This window comes from Candidozyma duobushaemuli (assembly GCF_002926085.2).
Source record: "Candidozyma duobushaemuli strain B09383 chromosome Unknown B_B09383, whole genome shotgun sequence".
NCBI classification, from domain to species: Eukaryota; Fungi; Ascomycota; class Pichiomycetes; order Serinales; family Metschnikowiaceae; genus Candidozyma; species Candidozyma duobushaemuli.
In genome coordinates this window covers 2908292-2927505 of record NW_020289895.1, presented here as the reverse complement: position 1 = coordinate 2927505, position 19214 = coordinate 2908292, and the positions used below count along the sequence as shown (strand labels likewise).

General features: G+C 46.6%; 8 protein-coding genes and 1 non-coding gene across 9 annotated transcripts; 1 reads left to right on the top strand and 8 right to left on the bottom strand. All coding sequences in view use genetic code 12, as the record gives it.

The window, feature by feature from the left end:
- Window positions 1–2193: 2193 nt before the first annotated feature.
- CXQ87_002730 (uncharacterized protein) lies at window positions 2194–4350 on the bottom strand (the record flags this gene model as incomplete). Its single annotated transcript, XM_025481225.1, has 1 exon — window positions 2194–4350. The coding sequence occupies one exon, from the start codon at window positions 4348–4350 to the stop codon at window positions 2194–2196; it is 2157 nt and encodes a 718-aa protein (XP_025335525.1).
- A 75-nt stretch (window positions 4351–4425) lies between these two features.
- CXQ87_002729 lies at window positions 4426–4501 on the bottom strand. The gene has a single exon. It is a non-coding gene; the product is annotated as a tRNA-Thr (tRNA).
- Window positions 4502–4822: 321 nt separating this feature from the next.
- On the bottom strand, window positions 4823–6931 carry FRE9 (Fre9p; the record flags this gene model as incomplete). Its single annotated transcript, XM_025481224.1, has 1 exon — window positions 4823–6931. The coding sequence occupies one exon, from the start codon at window positions 6929–6931 to the stop codon at window positions 4823–4825; it is 2109 nt and encodes a 702-aa protein (XP_025335524.1).
- Window positions 6932–8585: 1654 nt separating this feature from the next.
- On the top strand, window positions 8586–8960 carry CXQ87_002727 (sulfiredoxin; the record flags this gene model as incomplete). The annotated part of the gene is made up of 1 exon (XM_025481223.1): window positions 8586–8960. The coding sequence occupies one exon, from the start codon at window positions 8586–8588 to the stop codon at window positions 8958–8960; it is 375 nt and encodes a 124-aa protein (XP_025335523.1).
- A 35-nt stretch (window positions 8961–8995) lies between these two features.
- Window positions 8996–10180, bottom strand: FTH1 (Fth1p; the record flags this gene model as incomplete). The annotated part of the gene is made up of 1 exon (XM_025481222.1): window positions 8996–10180. The coding sequence occupies one exon, from the start codon at window positions 10178–10180 to the stop codon at window positions 8996–8998; it is 1185 nt and encodes a 394-aa protein (XP_025335522.1).
- A 798-nt stretch (window positions 10181–10978) lies between these two features.
- CRK1 (cyclin-dependent serine/threonine protein kinase) lies at window positions 10979–12130 on the bottom strand (the record flags this gene model as incomplete). The annotated part of the gene is made up of 1 exon (XM_025481221.1): window positions 10979–12130. The coding sequence occupies one exon, from the start codon at window positions 12128–12130 to the stop codon at window positions 10979–10981; it is 1152 nt and encodes a 383-aa protein (XP_025335521.1).
- A 200-nt stretch (window positions 12131–12330) lies between these two features.
- ITR1 (myo-inositol transporter) lies at window positions 12331–14013 on the bottom strand (the record flags this gene model as incomplete). The annotated part of the gene is made up of 1 exon (XM_025481220.1): window positions 12331–14013. One exon carries the CDS (start codon window positions 14011–14013, stop codon window positions 12331–12333), a length of 1683 nt encoding a protein of 560 aa, XP_025335520.1.
- A 1173-nt stretch (window positions 14014–15186) lies between these two features.
- On the bottom strand, window positions 15187–16044 carry CYT1 (ubiquinol--cytochrome-c reductase catalytic subunit; the record flags this gene model as incomplete). Its single annotated transcript, XM_025481219.1, has 1 exon — window positions 15187–16044. One exon carries the CDS (start codon window positions 16042–16044, stop codon window positions 15187–15189), a length of 858 nt encoding a protein of 285 aa, XP_025335519.1.
- Window positions 16045–17192: 1148 nt separating this feature from the next.
- Window positions 17193–18389, bottom strand: CYS3 (cystathionine gamma-lyase; the record flags this gene model as incomplete). Its single annotated transcript, XM_025481218.1, has 1 exon — window positions 17193–18389. The coding sequence occupies one exon, from the start codon at window positions 18387–18389 to the stop codon at window positions 17193–17195; it is 1197 nt and encodes a 398-aa protein (XP_025335518.1).
- Between the last annotated feature and the right edge of the window lie 825 nt (window positions 18390–19214).

The following is a 19214-nucleotide window of genomic DNA, read 5'->3' as shown; positions in this document are numbered from 1 at the left end:
GGTGGCGCTGCGGTGCTTTAGCCCGTTTTGCACCCAGTCCCATCCCCCACCAGCACTCCTCAGTTTCAGGACCCCGCTGTTTCTGCCGCCAACAAATTATCCGTTGCTGTCAAACTGATTGTTTTGTGCTGCCACTTGAAGTCTATATTTTTTTTTTATCGTTCTATATATTTCTTAGTTTTTATTTCTTCTAGTTGGTGCTTGGCTTCGGGCAGTTGGCGGCCCCGGAAGTGGAGCGTCTCCGAAAAGCCGTATTAGCCCTCCCTACCGCAGGCTCAGCCGTCTAGATTTTCCGGGCTCGCAAGCACATATTGGACCCAGGGCACCCGAGCTTCCCGGTCGCCACCTATTGTTAAGACGGAAAAATCCGTAAAAAAAAAAAAAAATGAAAGAAAAAAAAAAAAAAAAAACGGCCCCGGCTCTCCCGCTTGGTGCTATTCCCGAACTTTACCCCAGCCAAATAGCGCCATTCCGTTCACGCATGGATTTCGCACCCAGCGGCAAACGCTCGTTTAGAAGATAAACGGCTTGCAATGTGGCGGTGTGATAAGGTTTGGCTCCAGGAAGCAAGCATTCTTGTTTCTTTTTGGAGTTTTGATTTTTCTCGAATCTTGTCGTTCCTTTTTGTAGACGAGTCTTGTGCTCCGAAGCGGCCCCAATAGGGGTACGGCTGAAAGCAATCATTCCAGGACTACTGCGGCCCGCTCCCATTGACCCAAACAGTCTACGTTGAGGCTTTGCGGGGGCTGAAATGTTCCGTAACATTGTTTGTAATTTCGGGCTAAAAATGTTCCGAATTTTCAAAATGCTGGTCACCGTTTGAGCGCCGCTGGCCCGGATGGTCCATGGCTGCGAACTTATCCGGGCCGCCGGGTTGTGCATTTGTGGTTGTGGCTACTGTTTGGAGGTGCAATACGACCTTTCCTGTTTTTTCAACAACCTCTAACGAAGATGAAGCTCCTCGGTTTATTTGCTTCACCTTGTGCTGAAGTGGCTTTTTTTTTTTCCATTTTTATCGATCATTAAATTAAGAGGATGGCTTGATGAGAATTAAGGTTTGGTGTTACGAGATCGTACGGTAAAGTTTATGTAGCCTGCGTGGATGGTGAGATCCATGAATGAGGCCTCAAGGATCTTCGGGTGGGGTGTTTCAGAGGGGCTCTAGACTGGGAATAAGGTTAGGTAAGAGCTTGGAGCACTGCCGGTGTTCCGTGGATCACTGTGGGTGGAAACTGTGAACGGGGTCACATTGACTGGAGATTTGAGGTCGTTTACAGCTGGATCACTACAGGGGTTTGCGATCGATATTTCTTGAGTATTTGGCCAGTTTTCTTTTTGTGGATAGCATCTTGTTGGCATGAGCATAGGGTGCATACCTCAATGTAGCACACGAGCACCATGGGCTTGAGATCTTGTTTCGCCAAACGTTCAACTTGCACAAGGAGATTTAAGAACGTCTGACGAAATCGTGGAGATCTTCATCCATTTAGATTGTATAAGGTAACGGCTTGGACCGGAGTCGTGGTGCTGTCTACGACATAGCTACTTGACATTTTTTGAAAAGTTTTTCGAATATTTCAATCTGTGAAAACATCAAATTATTCTCGTTGTCAATGTTGATGTAGGCTTTGTCTCATGGGTGAATGTAAGCTCAATGATACCTCGATGCATGCGGCTGTGCAATCGTTTACTTTTTTGGCTGAAAATATTAGTAAGCTATTAAAATGCAGTTGCAAGTATGCCATTTATTTACATTGGAGACCACTACGTCATTCCTGATTCTTGCCCCGGCTAGTGGTTGCAAATGTTTTGCGTGTACTGCACCTTTCCATAAGACTCTCACTACCAAATCTAGTGTTCACCACAAAGCCATATCACAATGCAAGTTAAGGTCAAAACATTAACAGGCAGGGACATCCCAGTGGATGTCGAGGCCAGCGACAAGGTCATCCGTATCAAGGAGATGATGGAGGAGAAGGAAGGCATCCCTCCAGCTCAGCAACGATTGATTTTCAATGGTTCTCAGTTGAACGACGAGATCACCATCGAAGAATCTGGCATCCAGGCTGGTGCCTCATTGCATTTGGTCTTGACCCTTAGAGGTGGCCACTAGGGACGTTGGGTCTGAGTATCGACCTCATCTGTGCGTCTGACATAGTTAAATGGAAATGAATCATCTGACACACAAGACGCCTAGGATCCGTCAGAGTCAGCTTTCGATGCCCATTTTTTAGCATTGGCTAGGAACTTATTGATGTTTGGAGCCTCTTGAGGGAAGACCCACTCCACGTAAGCTTCTTCGCCGTGTTCAGTCGGTCTCCGTTTGGTGACTGCAGTGGGGAATCGTTTCTGAACTGTTTCGACGGATTCTGGATCGCCATGCGCCTCCTCGTAGCGTTTCCAAGCCTCAAGAACCGTGCTGCAGTTTGCGCCTTCGTTAAGGCCCTTGAAGTGGTTAGCTGCCTCAGTAAAGATTTTGCGAGTCTGGCTCTTTTGGTGATCTTCGAGCCCGAATTCGACTGTGTCTGAATTCTCGAGACTTTCGAGCTGCGCAGGTGAAAGAATACTCAGCTCAAAATTAGCGAACTCAATCCAAAGCAGTGGTGAGGACTTTTCACTTATTTGTCGCCTGAAAACATCTCTTGCACGGTCATATAGAAACTCATCTTTGAGAAGATCAATGTAGGATGTTAAAAGCTCGTCGTAAGGGGTAAACTGTGCAAGTTTTTCGGTACTCTGCGTGTGAGTATTCAATGCCATTTCATATAAAGCAATGCATCTGTCTAGTTCTGCAAATTCGAGTTCCTTTTGGACAAAGTCCTTCAACACTTTTAGGGCGCTGTGACTTTCGGGGTTCTCAGAATCAATCATAAGAGCTACCTCTATCCACTTTGAGTAAAGCGAGCGAACCCTTTGCCATTCGTTAAGCTTAATCTCCAATTCAATGTAGAACTTGAATATCTTGTTCTTTAACGTAGTATTGCTAGTCAAGCCAATTGCTTTACCCAAAAGTTTCCTAGCAACTGCCAAACCGCTCTCTTCATTGTTTCGGATTTCGAATTGCGCAGCCATAATCCATATTTTGGAAAACGTAAATGATTTATGTGGTATGATTGCAATGACACGATCCCAGCATTTACGAGCTCTCTCGTTGTCAGAATTGCTGAACTCTTCCCACAACGCGAATTTGATCCAAAGAAACACATAGCGCCTCCATTGAAGCAGCTTATAGTGTTCTTCGGGGTGTGTAGATATACTTCTCTCGAACAAACCTCTCAATGTCTCCACGGACAGATTCCCCTCTAGTTTGATATAATCCCACCACGCAGAGTAGTCTTTGGGATTTCTGAAGAGCTCCAGCTCACGTTGGGCTTTCCGCTTCAAGGTCGCCGATCTGTCAGCCAGTGACCTATCACTAAATTTGGATTGAAACTCGAAGAGTAGCTTCGACATTCTTTGTTCACCTTCTGTCAGAGGAAGGAACTCGGAAACCATCGAGATAATTTGCTTCCCTCTCTCAACCTCACCCTGAGAGGCCTCCCAGGCTGCCCAGCGCAGAACAAGCTGATCGACGCTTTCATCGGTGTAAATTGATCCATCTTCAGCCATGCTATCTAGAGCGGATTCGAAAACTCCACGTATGCGTGCCGCCAGATGCTCGTTCAATGGAACCTGAAGACGCTCAAATTCGGCCCACTCTAACCAGGCTTCTCCCTCGCGGTATTCGGCCAAATACCTAGGGAATAATGCTCTGGCATTCTCGTACTCGTCGTACCTCCTCTCGAACCCAATATATGATTGCCAAACAGACCTTGCAGGCTTCCAGGAGACCCATCTTTCGAAAAGAGATCGAACTGAGCTGTAATTGCCGAGAGCTTCCTCAGTTTGAACGTACATATACCAAAGCTTATCTGTATAAGGTAGGGTAGTCACAGCACGATCTAGAAGATTTCTTGCATGATTGACATTTCGATGAAGAAGTTCCATCTCCACATAACGAACCCAGAAAGGAATATGTTGGACATTGACTTGAAGGGCTCTCTCCATAATAGACCTGGCTCTCTTGAAGTCATGATTATGATCTACCTCCCATTTGGCATACCGTATCCATTGGCCATAATTTAGACGATTTTTGTTCAAATGCTGCTCATACTCTCTGCGTTTCGCTTGTTGGAACAGATGTAGCTCCTCGATATCTTGAATGTTCTGCTTGGATGCTTTGAATGGAGTCAGTTTTAGCTGATGAGCCTCCAGAAGTATGTCAGCAGAGGAGACTTGGACTTCTGCGGCCTTTCCGGCCGGCTGTTGTGTTGTGTCAGTTGCTAGATTGGGCGGTAGCTGAAGCTCCATGGAATATTTGTGAATAGATGAATGTAATGTGATGAGATGGTAGGTTTAGATGGAGTGCAAAAAATATGGACTGTATAGTGCCTTCAGCCAGATTCGAACTGACGATCTCCTCATTACTAGTGAGGTGCCTTACCAACTTGGCCATAAAGGCTTACAATTGAAAAATTGGTGTAGAGGTCTGACAAGTAAAATGTGCTTTTGGTCTCAAAACGATCGTGGAAAACCTCGTTTAGGCTCATTTTATACTTCAAATTTTCAATAAGCGTTTTTTTACTATTTCGAGGTCAAAAAACGTGATTTGAAGATGTTATGCGTAAAACAAAATTATGCTTCGTGCTATCAATTCTATAGAACACGAATCCCACCCAAACGTACATTATGCTTTCATAGGATGTGCATCCTACATCTGCTGCTGATCTACAGAATATAAGCTATCTTTATATCATGCATTCGTAATAAATAAGCCCATAAATTATGCCCATACCTGAAGCTGCTCGTAATAATCCACCCGTACTTTGCTGCTATCGATGGCCTGAACCACCTCATGTCTAAGATCATCAACCATTATTGGATGTCCACAGGTCACGAAGCAGCAGCTACCCTGACTAGAGTCCACATTCTCCTGTACTATCTTCTCCACATCCGGTCTCCCTTCGTGAAATCGTATATGCCCCAAATCTTCCTTGAGCTTGCCAATTGGGTCCTTTATATGATTTGTCATGCTGTAGTGAGCATATGTATTTTCAAGTAGTGGCAGCTTGTCATCAGGATTCGTTAGCGTGGCCAGTGGCCTCGTGACGTAGATTTCCGTTTCGATTGGAAACTGTTTTAAAGAAGCAAGTTCCTCAAAAAACCACAAAATCGACTGGTACTCCCTCACCACCCAAATAAGCTTCACTCTTCTCTTGCTGAATTCTGGGTGTTTCTCAATCACCTCAACAGCCTCTGCTAAAATTCCTGGTATACCATTACCTCCAGCCAAGAACACGCTCGTATCATGCTTGTAAGCTGGGGTGGCTTCTCCGTAAGAGCCCTCGACAGCAACCCTGATCTTGGCTGACCTGCCGGGGTGTTCCTCAAGCCAGGTAGCCAAGTCACGAGTTACGCCAGTCTTCACCTTCACATAAAAGATGATGTTATCTCCCACAAGGGTATAAGTGAAAGGGTGAGACTGCCAGAAACACGAAGGCCGAAGAAAATGAACAAAACAATGGCCACCGCCCTCCACATTGAAATTCTTTGGAAGTGGGACACTCACCTTGAGCGTCTCGTCTTCGTAAAGCTTCACCTCTGCGATAGGGAATCCAAAATAAGCGAGTCTTTGGATCCTAATAATACGATCTGTTGCCCAAAGCCATGCGGAGAAGTAGTAGTACCAAAGGAAGTAAAGATCATCCACATGGAACCATGCACCAAGTGCAAACACAAAAGCCAAGACAATGTGAAGAAGGAGGAAAGTTTCGTACCACCTACGCCTCAACACCAAGAGGCCTTGAACCAAAATACCAATACCGCATGTGTATGCTGCGGCTCCCCAAATCAAGTATGGCTCAATCTTAAAGTTTGGCTTCTCCCTGATCACATAGGAGTAAGCAACGGCGTGGATGATCAATAGGACCATCATGATTCTGGATATCCACCGGTGCAACGTGACGAAAGCGGCGTATTCCCAGCGGGTGAGCCACTGAAGAATGTTATTGCGACCAGCGAACAATATGGAGAAGGGGAATAAATAGCTTGCTAGAATACCCGACCTCACGGCGTAGTATCGACCAAGTGCACGGTCCTTCCTCTTGAAGATCGGGTCATTCTCGACATATTTGATCTCAGCAAAAAATAAATAGGTTGTCAAGACTGTAAAAGCGACTAGCGTGATCGTCTCTAGTCTTGTTGGTGAAAGAAAATCAAGGACCTTGAGGAATCGCTTCTCGTTTGTCTTGTATCTACTGAACGTGGCAGGAAGAGTGATCTTCTTTCTGATCCAGTTGATTGCAGGAGAGTTGGCTTTTTGACTGAGTCTTGGAAACCAGATCTTCAGCCAGTTTGCAAGACCAATGATGACAAAGAAGACAGCCCAGAACCCCACCAAGTAAAACCCAAAAGTGATGGAACGATTGTAATTGCCCAAGAACTGGTCGTAGGATTCCTTGAACTTGAAGATCACCCGGTCTTCAAGCTTCACGGGATGATTGATGTTTTGAGGAGCCTTGGAGTCCCCAACCGATTCACCTTGTGCCTCCCTCTCGTATAGCAAGTGAGCCTCGTCAAACTGCTCTCGCGTGAGATTGACCCTCATTTGCGTATTACACTTCTCCACAAATGAGTCGGCAAACTCAGGGTATGCTGTGAAGTAACAGTGAGATATGGTTGCCAAAGCGTTTATGTTGGTACATATGCAAAAATCGTTCTCTGGCGTATACATCTCATCAAGATCACAAAAGTTAATAGAACGTACGTGTGTGCTGCAACTAGTGTACGCAATCTCTGTTGTGGAGTATCTGTGGAAAGGAGCACTCTGAAGAGCCTTTTCCGGGGTCATGGTAACAAAAAGAGCCGTGAGACATGTTAGTAGGAGCGCCATGGCGGTTCTTGTGTAGATCGGCAGCTTCCCCCTTGGATATAGAAAGAACGCCGCCGAGGCGAACAACACGAGGTTTACCCAAAACATGGGAGGTTGTGGATTAGGGAATGGGCAGGGGGAATGGAGCGGTATATATGAGAAAAAATTATCTTTTCCATCAACGAGTTCCGAGGGCTCGCTGTGAGACCAAACCGAGGGCGCCAAGTCCCCCCCCCCCCTACCGAGGGCTAACCGAGCTCGGTCAGATTATCTAGATAATCATGAGAACGAGCAGATAAAGTGAGGGGTTTCTCGTAATTGCTTTCGTCCAATAACGTTGATTGTTGAAAGTAGATCACATCTTCTTGACTTTTCGATATCTCTGGGTCTTAGCTATTTACATTTCGATGTGCTCTAGAGCCTTATTTCGTGAACGGAATGCAGGCTCGATAGGCGGAAAAACGGCGGAAGGGCCAGAAAAACGGAGAGAACCTCGTAATACTCCATCCAGTTCGTGAGGCTTCAGGGGCTTTGACCGATCTGTTGGGAAAACAGGAATAAAACTGGGCGACATCCGAGGGTAACTCTTTTTTTAAAAGGACGGATCTCGATTTACGGCTGCAAACTTGTGGATCGTCTCACCATGTGCTTAAGACCGCATCCATACACCGGATATACTGCCGTATGTAACAATTGTATGGAGGTCGAAAGTATATAGTGTATGGCTGGCCAGTGAGTGTCTGTATGGTTCGATCCAGGCAAGTGCATATTATGGGATGATCTGAGCAAGAAGCTACGAAATCGACTGACACGAATGGATCCCCGAAATGAAATTGCGTATCGATTAAATAGTAAGTGCCATTTAACATCTCTCAAATTAAATCATTCTCCTGGTTTTCGTTCCTTGCTGATAACTGTCAGCTCGTAGCTTGCGAGTTGATGTGACATAAAATATGGGAAACTTCGTAGCAATCGTGATATCACCTAGTTGATAAACGAGAGAAGTTGAGGCAGCATGGTCTTCGGATCAGCTTTCTTTTTGAGTGGAGAAATCTAGGTTGGTCTTGCTGAATACCTCAAAGAATGTTTCAAACACCTTATTACAGAGACACTTTCTCATAGACTAATCGACATGAAATGAAGAGCTGTTTGTTAGAAGTCCTGATAAGCAATCAATTCGATGTTCTGTTTACAATCAGAAGGAGCTTAGTTGATCAATAATTGCCTCAATCAGTGTGTTTGCAACCGTTCAGCACGATCGTTACTGGTGTCAAAATTATGTGAGACTATATTTTGTGATTTTCAGCATGCTTTGAGCTTTTCTTGAAACAAGCCCTCTTTTGCTCAAGGCCGGTATAAAGTTTAAATGTGAGAGCCATTCGCTTAGTCGATTGTCTACTCCGAAGCGGATTCGCAGGTTTGCTTTAGAACCTTAACCCCAGCAACAATGCTAGAAAAACTTCACCTGCAAAAATCTTCTCTCTTTCGACCCCCTTCTCAATCTGAGAAATTCTTCTTTTAGAAATTTTCGTGATGGCCTCGATTCGGAGATCTTAATAATTCGGCTCGCTTGCGCTTAGTCAGACATATAGGGCCGTCAAGTCTATAGATCAGCGCTTCTCGAAAGGCTGCCGCATATATAAAGCCGTTTTCGCACCCACCTAATCAGCAAGATATGTCGCTTCAATCATCTAACTTAAAAGAAGAATTCGTCCCATTGGACCAGATCAGAAGACCCATTCCTCCGGTGCTAGATCACCAAAAAATCGACGCCATGGTGTCTACTCTTCAGGGTAATCCAATGGCTTCAGCCACCTGCGGTATAGAAGATATCACTGCTGGAGAATTGCCCCCAATTGATGTCTTTTTAGTACGTGAGCAAGGCAAAAACTATTACTTTGCATTTGGAGGCTGTCACAGGTTTCAGGCGTACGATAAATTGAACAAGGACGGTGAGAAAGTGCCCATGGTGAAGGCCAGAATCTTGCCCGCCACTAGAAAAACGCTCAAGGTCTACTTGGGTGGGTCTGTGGATGAGATGTTCGACTAATATTACTATCTACTTTTTAGAATTCATGAGCGACGTTATGCTGTTTGTAGGGGTGTCTGCGAATTGATCAGCTCTCCGCTCTGGCGGCCTTGCTGCTGCTGGGGTACTGTGAAATAGAGTCTCTTTCTGATGCGCTTTTGCTGCCACTTGACAGGAATCAAGGGCAACTTGCCGTGCTTGTCCTCATAGAACAAGCTCCAGAACATCAGTATCACCGCTATCCAGTACACATTGTAGCCAATAACACTGCCATAGGTTGCGGAATTGGTCCAGCCAAAGATCGCCGTGAACAACATCCACTGCACTCCGTCCTCGGGCATTTCACCGTTACAGCAATTGACATGCCACACGCTGTTTTCGATGTCGTACGAGCCTGGACCGTGGCCTGTCTCGCTGACATCCATACCGCCGCACTTGTCGATGAACAGCTGGAGCTCAAACTGCCAGATGCCCTTCGAGAATAAGCCTGCAGCAACAAGATAAAGGAAGCACGTGGAGACTATCAAAAACCACTGGAGTGAAAGCGTGTTACCTGATCTGTACAACACGAAACCGACAATTGTACCAATGATCATGGCCAAGATAGCCGAGTTGACTATGGATGCCACAGTGGTGTTCTCGTTGATGCCGATACCGCCAACGAACACAATGGCCTCTAAGCCCTCACGCAAAGTCGTGACAAAAGGCAAGATGAACATTGCGTTACGCTCGGACCAAGAGGCCGTGTTCTTCACAGCATCCATCAACTGAGAGTTTCCGTTGATGATCGAGCCCAACTTGTGGTGCCATTTCTGTTGCATTCTATTGACACGAAGGATTTGAACACCCATGGCTGAAATAATCACCGAGGCCACCACGGAGAAGGTGGCTTCCCAGTAGTGCTCAGTACCAGACCACAAGTCAGCACCAATGGTGTAGAAGGCCACCAAAATAACGGCACCAACTACCAAGCATCCCAAAAAGCCACAAAGACCTCCGACCCAGATCTGCCATCTAAGGCTGCGGACGAGCTTTTCATTGAGCGCAAGCCGTTCGTTCAGTGAAGAGCAATTTTCACTTTCCTCTTCGGTGTGATTGTCTTGCAGTTCCTTGGAATCTTGCAGGAGACTCTTGTTGACAAACGCCAAAAGCACCGAGATGATGATCGCCAGCTCGATCGTCTCACGAAGCACGATAAAGAAGACTTGCACGGAGAAGTAGTCTTCTAGAACGACCGCCATAATGGATAATGAGGAAGGAGAATTGTTGGCGCTGGCACTGAATATATAGGTCTCGCAGCCGGCCGTTCAGATCTGCGGGCCGTAAGAACCGGGGCTCGGAGGACGGCACACAGGGTGTCTGTGCGCGCCTGTAGGGAGGATTTACCCTCGAATATCGGTCAGGACTACTGCAGGCAGGGACCCGTTGGGCTCGTTCCGCGTCATGGTCGCATCACCCACCCCCTAGTTATCTATTCTATCAGTAGGCTGTGAATACGCTGGAAGGGTAACTTTTAAAAAATGTCATGACTTTTGACCGTGTTTGACATTTATGTTTGCGGTGTGCTTGAAAACTCAAATTTTGCTCCTCATTCCGTCGGACATCCGCGTCCGTCTGAAGGCCTATATGCTGTTCACGACAATGGAGGCACTCGGACACCATTACATGACTCCATCTATTTGATCTAGCCCGTTTGGGACCTTCGGAGCACCGAGAGGTTCCAAAAAATTGAGCAAACACTTTTTATATCTCTGTAAAATGTTTGTTGGTCCTGAATGTCTGGATCATCAGGTGCTACACCTAGTCGTGTGGTATGCACGATGTCACCCAGGCACTGTGAAATGGAGGGGAAGTATCGACACCTCCTTTACATTGTGAATTTATTATCTTTTATTGACTACCAAGTCAATTCGTGATGCCAAACGTAACGTAAGTTCTAATGGCTCTTCTAGTTGAATGATTAATCACTGCTTAAGGCTCAGATCAATGCAAAAGCGTATTTTTTTTTTTCAGTTATTAGCAGCTATATTAGCTTCACATTAATACCTTGGCTTAACAGGCTTCGTACGAATGCCTGTGATTCCAGGTCTCGTCAGTCGGCTCACGTAAGTGTCTGGTTTTGGTTTCTTTTCCTGTGGCTCCAATTCGGGGCCTTCTGTCCGCTGTCTCTTGAACCGTTCTCTATCTATCTCATGGCTCTCCTCAAAGGCAGGCATTTTTTCGGGCGTCAATGGTTTGGGGTCAGCCTCAAAGTATTCATGGTCCAAGGCGTCCTGAGCGTTCCAGCGCTTTTCAGGATCCAATGTAAGAAACTTGTCGAGAAGCAGAACTCCAAGCTCACCCATCAATGGCACGAAGCGCTGCTCCAAAGACCGCTTGCACGTAAGTCCAATATTGAGGTCTTGCTTGTTAGGAAGTTGTGATGCAGAAGCCCAGTTCTCGCGGGATGGTGGGCCAACCATGTCGAATATAAGTTGCGCCTGATTGGAATCAGAGGACCCAACCAATATAGGTTTTTTGGTGAAAAGCTCCCCAAATACACACCCAACTCCCCACATGTCCACGGCGGTTCCATATTTGCGCTCTCCTAGGAGCAACTCGGGTGACCTATACCATCTGGTCACCACCAATGCTGTATATGCTCTCTCGCCTCCGCCTGGTCCCAATCCCTTGAGAGGGGTCTTGCCGTGATATATTCTGGCAAGCCCGAAATCTGCTATTTTAACCACCCCGTGCGGATCTATCAAAATGTTGGCTGCCTTGATGTCTCGATGGAGGTAGTGCTGCTGGTGAATATAGTCAACTCCCCGAAGAAGCTGTTGCATGATACATTTCACCATGGCCTCTGTAAGCTTAATCTGTGGATTTTCCAAGAGTCCAACCAAGTCCAAAGACATGTACGGCGAAATCGTGTAGAAACATCCTCGCTGACGCACGGCATCCTCTGGAGTACTGGCTTTGACCTCTTCATAGATCATTCCTGTGATTTTAAGAACATTTTTATGACTTAGACTCTTGAGAATGGTTATCTCTCTCATAGCTGTGATCGGAAAGCCTTCTTTAGCCGAATGATTAATCAATTGTTTCAATGCAACCAACTCTCTTGTTCTTTTATTCTTCGCTTTTTGCACCACACCAAAGGTACCCTGACCAATCTTTTTTATAATATCAAACTCGGCAATTTTGGACATGGTTTCGAACTTATTATACGGCTGCCGTGGCCGCTTCTGACGAACAATCCCCATGATGTCTCTATAACTGATTGTGTCGAGATGCGATGATAGTGTATTAAGTGCGCGCACTATACAAAAGTTAGTCGATTAATATACGTATGCTTTCCTCCTAAAATGAAGTGAATAGATGCTATTGATTAATTTTCGTTACTGTTTCGTTAGACCTCAGTGCTCTCCGGGTCCTGCGCAAGTCTCGCAAGCTTTTTTCTCTCCTTGGACAATTTTCTTGCAGCTCTCACATTAAAACCACCTTCGAGAAGCTTGGTAGTTTCCTCCAACTTCAAGCCCGCAACCTCTGGAAGTAAGAATAAGACAAAGATGAAAGAGACAAAACACAAAGCCGCGAAGAAGGCAAATGTTCCGGGTGGCGTGATTCTTTCAAGCATCGTCAAGAAAGTTGATGCAATCACCAAGGAGCCAGCCCAATTGGTAGCTGCAGCGTACATGCCTCCCACTGATCTCACATTAACATCCGAGAAAAGCTCAACACCGGTCCAGGCACTGTTACCGATACCAATGGCGTACGAAGCCACATAGAAGACCATACCCAAAATGATGACAATTCCCCAACCAGTGATACCGGTAGTTTCAACAACCACCTCATCGTTATCACCAAACTTGACTCCCAAGAAATGGAATGCAATCGCGCAAATCACAAGAGCAGCACACATACCAGGAATGGCAAAAAGAAGGATACGACGACGGCCGACAAAGTCAATGATACATAAAGCGATAAGTGTAAACACGAAGTTAGTGGCTGCAATGATGATAGACACGGCTGTGGCATTCTCGAAACCAATGGTTTTGAAAATTGTAGCACTGAAATACATCAAGGAGTTGAAACCAGTGAATTGCTGAATACCCTGTAAACCACACGCCAAAATAAGCGCACGGAAATTGGCTGGCTTCGAGTGAATGACTTTGATGGAGTTCCAGATCTGCGAGATTGGGCCACCTGGGACGGTTGAGTTGGAATGGATCATGTCATCCAAAAGAGCATCAATGTGAGCTTCGGATGAATCGCTGTGAGTCTTCTTCAAAACTTCTCTTGCTCTTTCGTAGTTTCCGTTGATGACGTAGTATCTAGGCGTGTCTGGCAAGAACAAAAAGAGAGCCAGCTGAATGACAGCTGGCGGCATGCACAAACCCACGGAAACTCTCCAACCACCGTTGACATCAGTTAATCCCCAGTTGATGAAGTATGCCACTAACTGGCCGCCTGTAATAAAAATACAGTTTGTAACGATCAAACGACCTCTATACTTGGAAGGTGCCAACTCACTCAACATAAGTGGTGCTATAAGTGATGCAATACCGACACCAAGACCCAAGACAAATCTACCGGAAATCATGGTCCAGACATGTTTGGCCACGAGCTGGATGATAGTGCCCACGACGAAGATAACATTAGAGCCCATGAGCACACGCTTTCTACCGATCAAGTTGGCGCCCACACCACCCAAGAGAGCGCCGATCAAAGCACCCAAGGAGGTAGCCGATGTGATAAGTTCCTTTTCCTGCGAGTTCAAGATCTTGTTTGACAAGTCGGTACCCACATTAACCAAAGCAGCTGAAATGTAACCTGTGTCGTAACCGAACATGAAACCTGAGATGGATGAGGCCAACGTCAAGATCATGACAAGCTTGGTGGGGTGTTCTCCCTCTGTGGAGTCACCATTTGCCCTTGCTCCTGTTGTGTTGGCTGATGCCATCAGCATCGAGGTGGAGTCCTCCTGAGAGGTGAACTTGATGACATTGGCGTCATCTTTGCGATGCGTCAGTTCTCGTAGTAAGTTTTCCAGAGAGTTCTCTGTGGAATGTGTGGCTGACCTGGCGTCCATGGCGGTAGAGTTGTTGGGAAAAAACGAGGAAAAAGGACTGCTTTTAAAGTGGAGAGGAGCCGTGCATGAATTCGGCGAGTACAGGCGCGACAAAATAGGAGAAAAAACACCGCTCGGCGAAATTTAAGCAACTTCTCGGCGAAAGCCCTAGAATGTGCAGGTTAACAAACGCCCAAACTCACGATCAAGAGCAAGGATGAATCAAAAATTGAAAGATTTCGAGGAGTTTGACTAGCTGATTTCCAAGCAGTGTAATCATCAACCTCATAGTATACTTTCATGGGCACACAGAAAGCATGTGATGGGAAGATATAGTGTAGGTTGGATTGTCGAAAACGGATGGCTGCGAAAGACAAGAATCTGGGACATTGTCCTGTTCGGCGAGATTTTGCGGGCTTTCTGAAAGTGGCCAAGACGAACATGATTTTTTTGAAGTTCTCAAAAGATTCGTTGCCAGATCCGCTGGATGACATTCTTCAAAGAGCTTTATACTTCACATTCAAGATCAGATGTCAAAGTTACACAGGGTCTAGGTGGCTGAGATTAGATCTCGCCGGAGTTGAGGTGGTGATGCAGTTACCGTTATGCAATATGGCCGCAAAACGATTTGAGACTCTGCTCTAGCGTTTTTATTACTTTATCACAATATACCGTTGATGCATCTAAGGTTTCAGTGAATTATACTTTAAGGACTCTCTAGTTCAGAAGATTATCCCATGCACTGATCAGCATGTTAAATCGATGGCTTAGATTACAACGGTTTTACTGCTTAGCTTCAAGTTGTGCCTCGAAAAATTTTAAGTACTCCAGAATAACTTGAGCACAACCACATGATGCAAAAACAGGTCCACCATTTCGGCAGATACTAATTACTTCTGACAGATAAACATTCCAGTGAAACAAGCATTCTCATCATGTGGTGCCCCCGTTGTGGAACGTCACTGAGTAAAGGTGCTCCTGGGTGCAATCATTTTAAGATATGCCCGCCTCGCTACCCATAAAGCCCGGGCCAATTGGCAAAATGTAATTCTGCTCGATCGAGTCCCACGGGACCCTCATATCCTACAATTTCATTTCAATGTGTGTCTAGTCTACTTTTTACATGCTCAAGGACTTGCTTAAAGAGACACCCTCAGCCAGGGCGGATCGTCAGCATTAGAAGTCGCTTTTGATTTAGCGCCTCTTAGGTGGGTTGAAAGTGATCTTTCTGTTCTTGATTGGCTGCCACTTGAACTTCTTAACCCAGACAGACAACAAGTAGAGAGAAGAGGTGATGATGAGTGCTTTGAGACCCCATCTCTTTCTGTCGTCATGCTCAGGCTCAGAAGCCCAGTTCAAGAAATGAGAAACATCCTTGGCCATCTGCGAGGTGGTGGCAGGAGTGCCGTCCTCGTACTCAACCAAGTCGTCGAACAACACTCTACCCATGGCAATAGCACCACCAGGGAAGTATGGGTTGTAGTTAGATCCTGGAGGCAACTGGACACCAGCTGGTGGCTCCTCTGGGTAACCAGTCAAAAGGGAGAAGATGTAGTCGGCACCACCGTGTCTAGCCTTGACGATCAAGGACAAGTCGGGAGGCAAAGCACCCTGGTTGGCGGCTCTGGCGGCTTGCTCATTCTCGTATGGGCCCTGAAGGTAGTCGGCCAACTTACCCATTCTCTTTCTGGGCTTACCCTCATCATCGGGCTCGTCGTCGTATTCGAGCTCCTCGGCCATGGCCTTGGCCTCAGAGGTGGAGTGGGAGACACCAACCAAGTTTCTCCAGGCAATTCTGTCCATAGAGTGGCAGGCAGCGCAAACCTCTCTGTAGACTTGGAAACCTCTTCTGATGGAGGCGTGGTCGAATGTGGAGAACATACCGTTCGAGGGCCAGTCGAAGGCAGGAGCATGGAGACCATGCTCAGCAGCGGTCATGGCAGAGGCGGTCATGGAGTCCTGGTAAAGGATGTACGAGGCTCCAAGACCGGCACCAGCCACAGTCAGCATCACAACCTTGTTGGATGCAACTCTTGATGCCGTTCTGAACATGCTGGATGAATATGTGCAAAAATTAATTGGGTTGTTGAAGGCTTTATGGAGTGTGTTCTTGCTCTAGATCAATAGATGTTCTGAGCTTGGGATGGACCACACGGAAGCTGGGTTCTAGACTTGTAAAAAGCGCAGGGTTGCGATATAACGAGTCCACACAAAACCGAAAGAAGGTGAATTGGGGATTGAAGACCGTGCGTTTGGTGGTATCGGTGGGTTATTTTTTTTTTTTTCAACTATTGAGCACTGAGGGAATAGTGTAAAAGAAAGTCCCGCGATTGGCCAGAGCAATTTGATATATGCACGACACACCTAACTGGCTGTGCGAGCTAATCCTAGGCCTCCCAGGCCACACGTATTATAGGGTGTATATTGTATAGAAGGTACGAGGTCAAAGGGGAATTGTGTCAAAGCTAGAGGTGAAATATGGTCTTCTAGAGGGATTTTCTAAATGGTCACGTGGTTTCCAGCTGCCATTGGAAGCCCCAAAATCCGTTCCTCTTAGCCTTTTCTCACGTTGGATACAATTTCATTTAATCTCTCAGACGCTATATTTTCTGTAGAATTGGTGGTGTTCCTCTGACACTTCTGTGCGTCGCGTGGTTGCAAAATGAGTTCTTCGCCAATCAGGACAAGCTGATTAGTGTAGCAGGGTGAACCGAGGATGCCGCCCGAAAAATCTTCCTAGTTGAACGGATCTACGATTTGGTTTAAGTTTTGAAGGTAAATTTTTATCTTTTCGTGATTCACGGCATTGTAGTCGCTGTGCTTGTGATCGGCCTGTTCAGATCCGCACCCAATGAGCACCATGAAATGGCCTGAGGGTTGCATTATAGGCTAAAGGAGGCTTTAATGGTTTTGGTTGTTTGGTAGCATTTAATTCTTCATCATATATGTTTTTTGTGTTTCTAATAGAAATCTAGTAGCCATTCCCATAGTTCCAGATGCATGTCTCACCATGAACTACCATTGGCTACACTCCATCCACGGTACCTCACTTGTACACCTACGTCACCAATTGACCCGTAGACTTAACTCTAAGATCCATTATTCGAGTTTGCCTCACGAATTGAAACACAAAAAGAGAGACTACGCTTCTCTAAGTCCATCCTAATTTATTAACGGCCGCATTGGCAAAAGTCTATACATTAAGCCTTGATCTTGGCCAAGGCCTGCTCAATGTCGGCCAACAAGTCATCAGTCTCCTCGATACCAACGGAAACTCTAATCAAATCGTCAAAGACACCAGCCTTCTCTCTCTCGGCCTGAGGAATACCACCGTGGGTCATGATAGCAGGAACCTCAATCAAGGACTCAATACCACCGAGAGACTCAGCCAAAGTGAAGAGCTTGGTGGAAGAGGTGAAGACAGAGGCAGCCTTGGCACCGCCGGCGATTCTGAAAGAGATCATACCGCCTCCAAGACCATCACGGTGCTGCTGGAGAACAACAGAGTGTCTAGCGTGAGACTTGAGACCAGGGTAGTTGACGGCAATGACGGACTCGTGCTGAGACAAGTACTCGGCAATCTTCTGGGCGGTGAAAGCAGCCTGTCTGACTCTCAAGTGCAAGGTCTTGAGACCTCTGTGGGCCAACCAGGAGTCAAATGGAGAAGGCACAGAGCCAATGGCGTTCTGCAAGAAACGGTACTTTTCGTGCAACTCGTCGTTGTTGGTGGCCAAGACACCGCCGACCACGTCGGAGTGACCGTTGATGTACTTGGTGATGGAGTGAACAACAACGTCAGCACCGTGCACCAAGGGGTTGGAGATGTATGGGGACAAGAAGGTGTTGTCGACAACCAAGATGGTGTTCTTGTTGTACTTCTTGTTGTGCTCCTTGACAATGGCGGCGACAGCAGAGATGTCGGTCACAGACAAGGTAGGGTTGGATGGAGTCTCGAGCCACACAAGCTGGGTGTCCTCACGGAGAGAGGCCTCCAAGTCCTTCTGCAAGTCGTGAACGAACTCAATGTTAATACCGTGGGTGTTGGCGACCTTGGTGAAGTAACGGTGAGTACCACCATAGACATCACCACCAGAAACAACGTGGGAGCCAATAGGCAAGGACTGGAGGATCAAGGAGGTAGTGGCAGATCCAGAAGCAATGGCAACGGCGTGCTTGGCCTTCTCCAAGGAAGCAATGGCGGCCTCGAAGTTGTCTCTGTTTGGGTTACCAGATCTGGAGTAGTCGTAGATACCAATAGGCTTAGAAGGCTCCAGCTGAGCGAAAGTGGTACTGAGGGAGATGGGCTCGATGACAGCTCCCGTGTTTGGGTCGATAGGGGCACCAGCGTGGATAGCTCTGGTGCCGAAGCCGTAGTTAGTGGTGGAGTCGACGGTCATTGTGTGGTATGTGATGAAGTAGTAAGTAGTTGAATTTGTCAGAATAAGTAGCGCCACGGTTTTTTCCGCCGCAAGTTTCTTTTTGCCTTGTGGTACTGCAGGCAAGCTCGATGCCCAGAACGAGCCACAGTAAAGGCAGGCCGGAGCGGAGGTGGTCAGGGCCTCTAAATTGGGCAGTAAGATCGAAAACGGCGATCGAAAGGGGTTTAGTGGGCTGGAAAGTGTTGAACTTCGCAATAGGAAGCCATTTCGTCGCTTTGATGCTGGTCATGTGACTTATCAGATGATGGCATCTCTCCCCGGTTGCCGCTTTCGAGGACTGTTGGCTCTATCAAGCAAAGAATCGATATACTTAAACAGACTCCATTTTCAGCTGCCTCTTTAAAGCAAAAAAATTTGATTGCAAAAGCTTTCAAAGCACATGAGAACCCTTACACGTATGATCTAACGCAAAGCCGCGCGCTCGGAGTTTTGCAACGGTTCCGAGTCTGGCATCAAGGAGAAACTTTGGACCCTGTATTTTGATGTTGAGGCCCACAAAATACAACCAGGCATAATGCCAATTTCTTCTCACATGGTTTCAATCTCCTGACTAAGGCGCAAGATAAAGCAACATCCCGTTCGATACTTTAGGCTTTGTGGCAATTCCACGAATCAATACAACACACATACACTTCCATGCCAATGGCCCCGCAAGCCAATCCACCAACCCCCTGGATCACCGACATTGTCTGGATTGCCCAGACCGCCGAGCTCTGAAGAAGTCGGCCACCACATTCCTCGTTTCATATCCCTATTTGCATGGGTCTCGCGTCCTGCTACCAA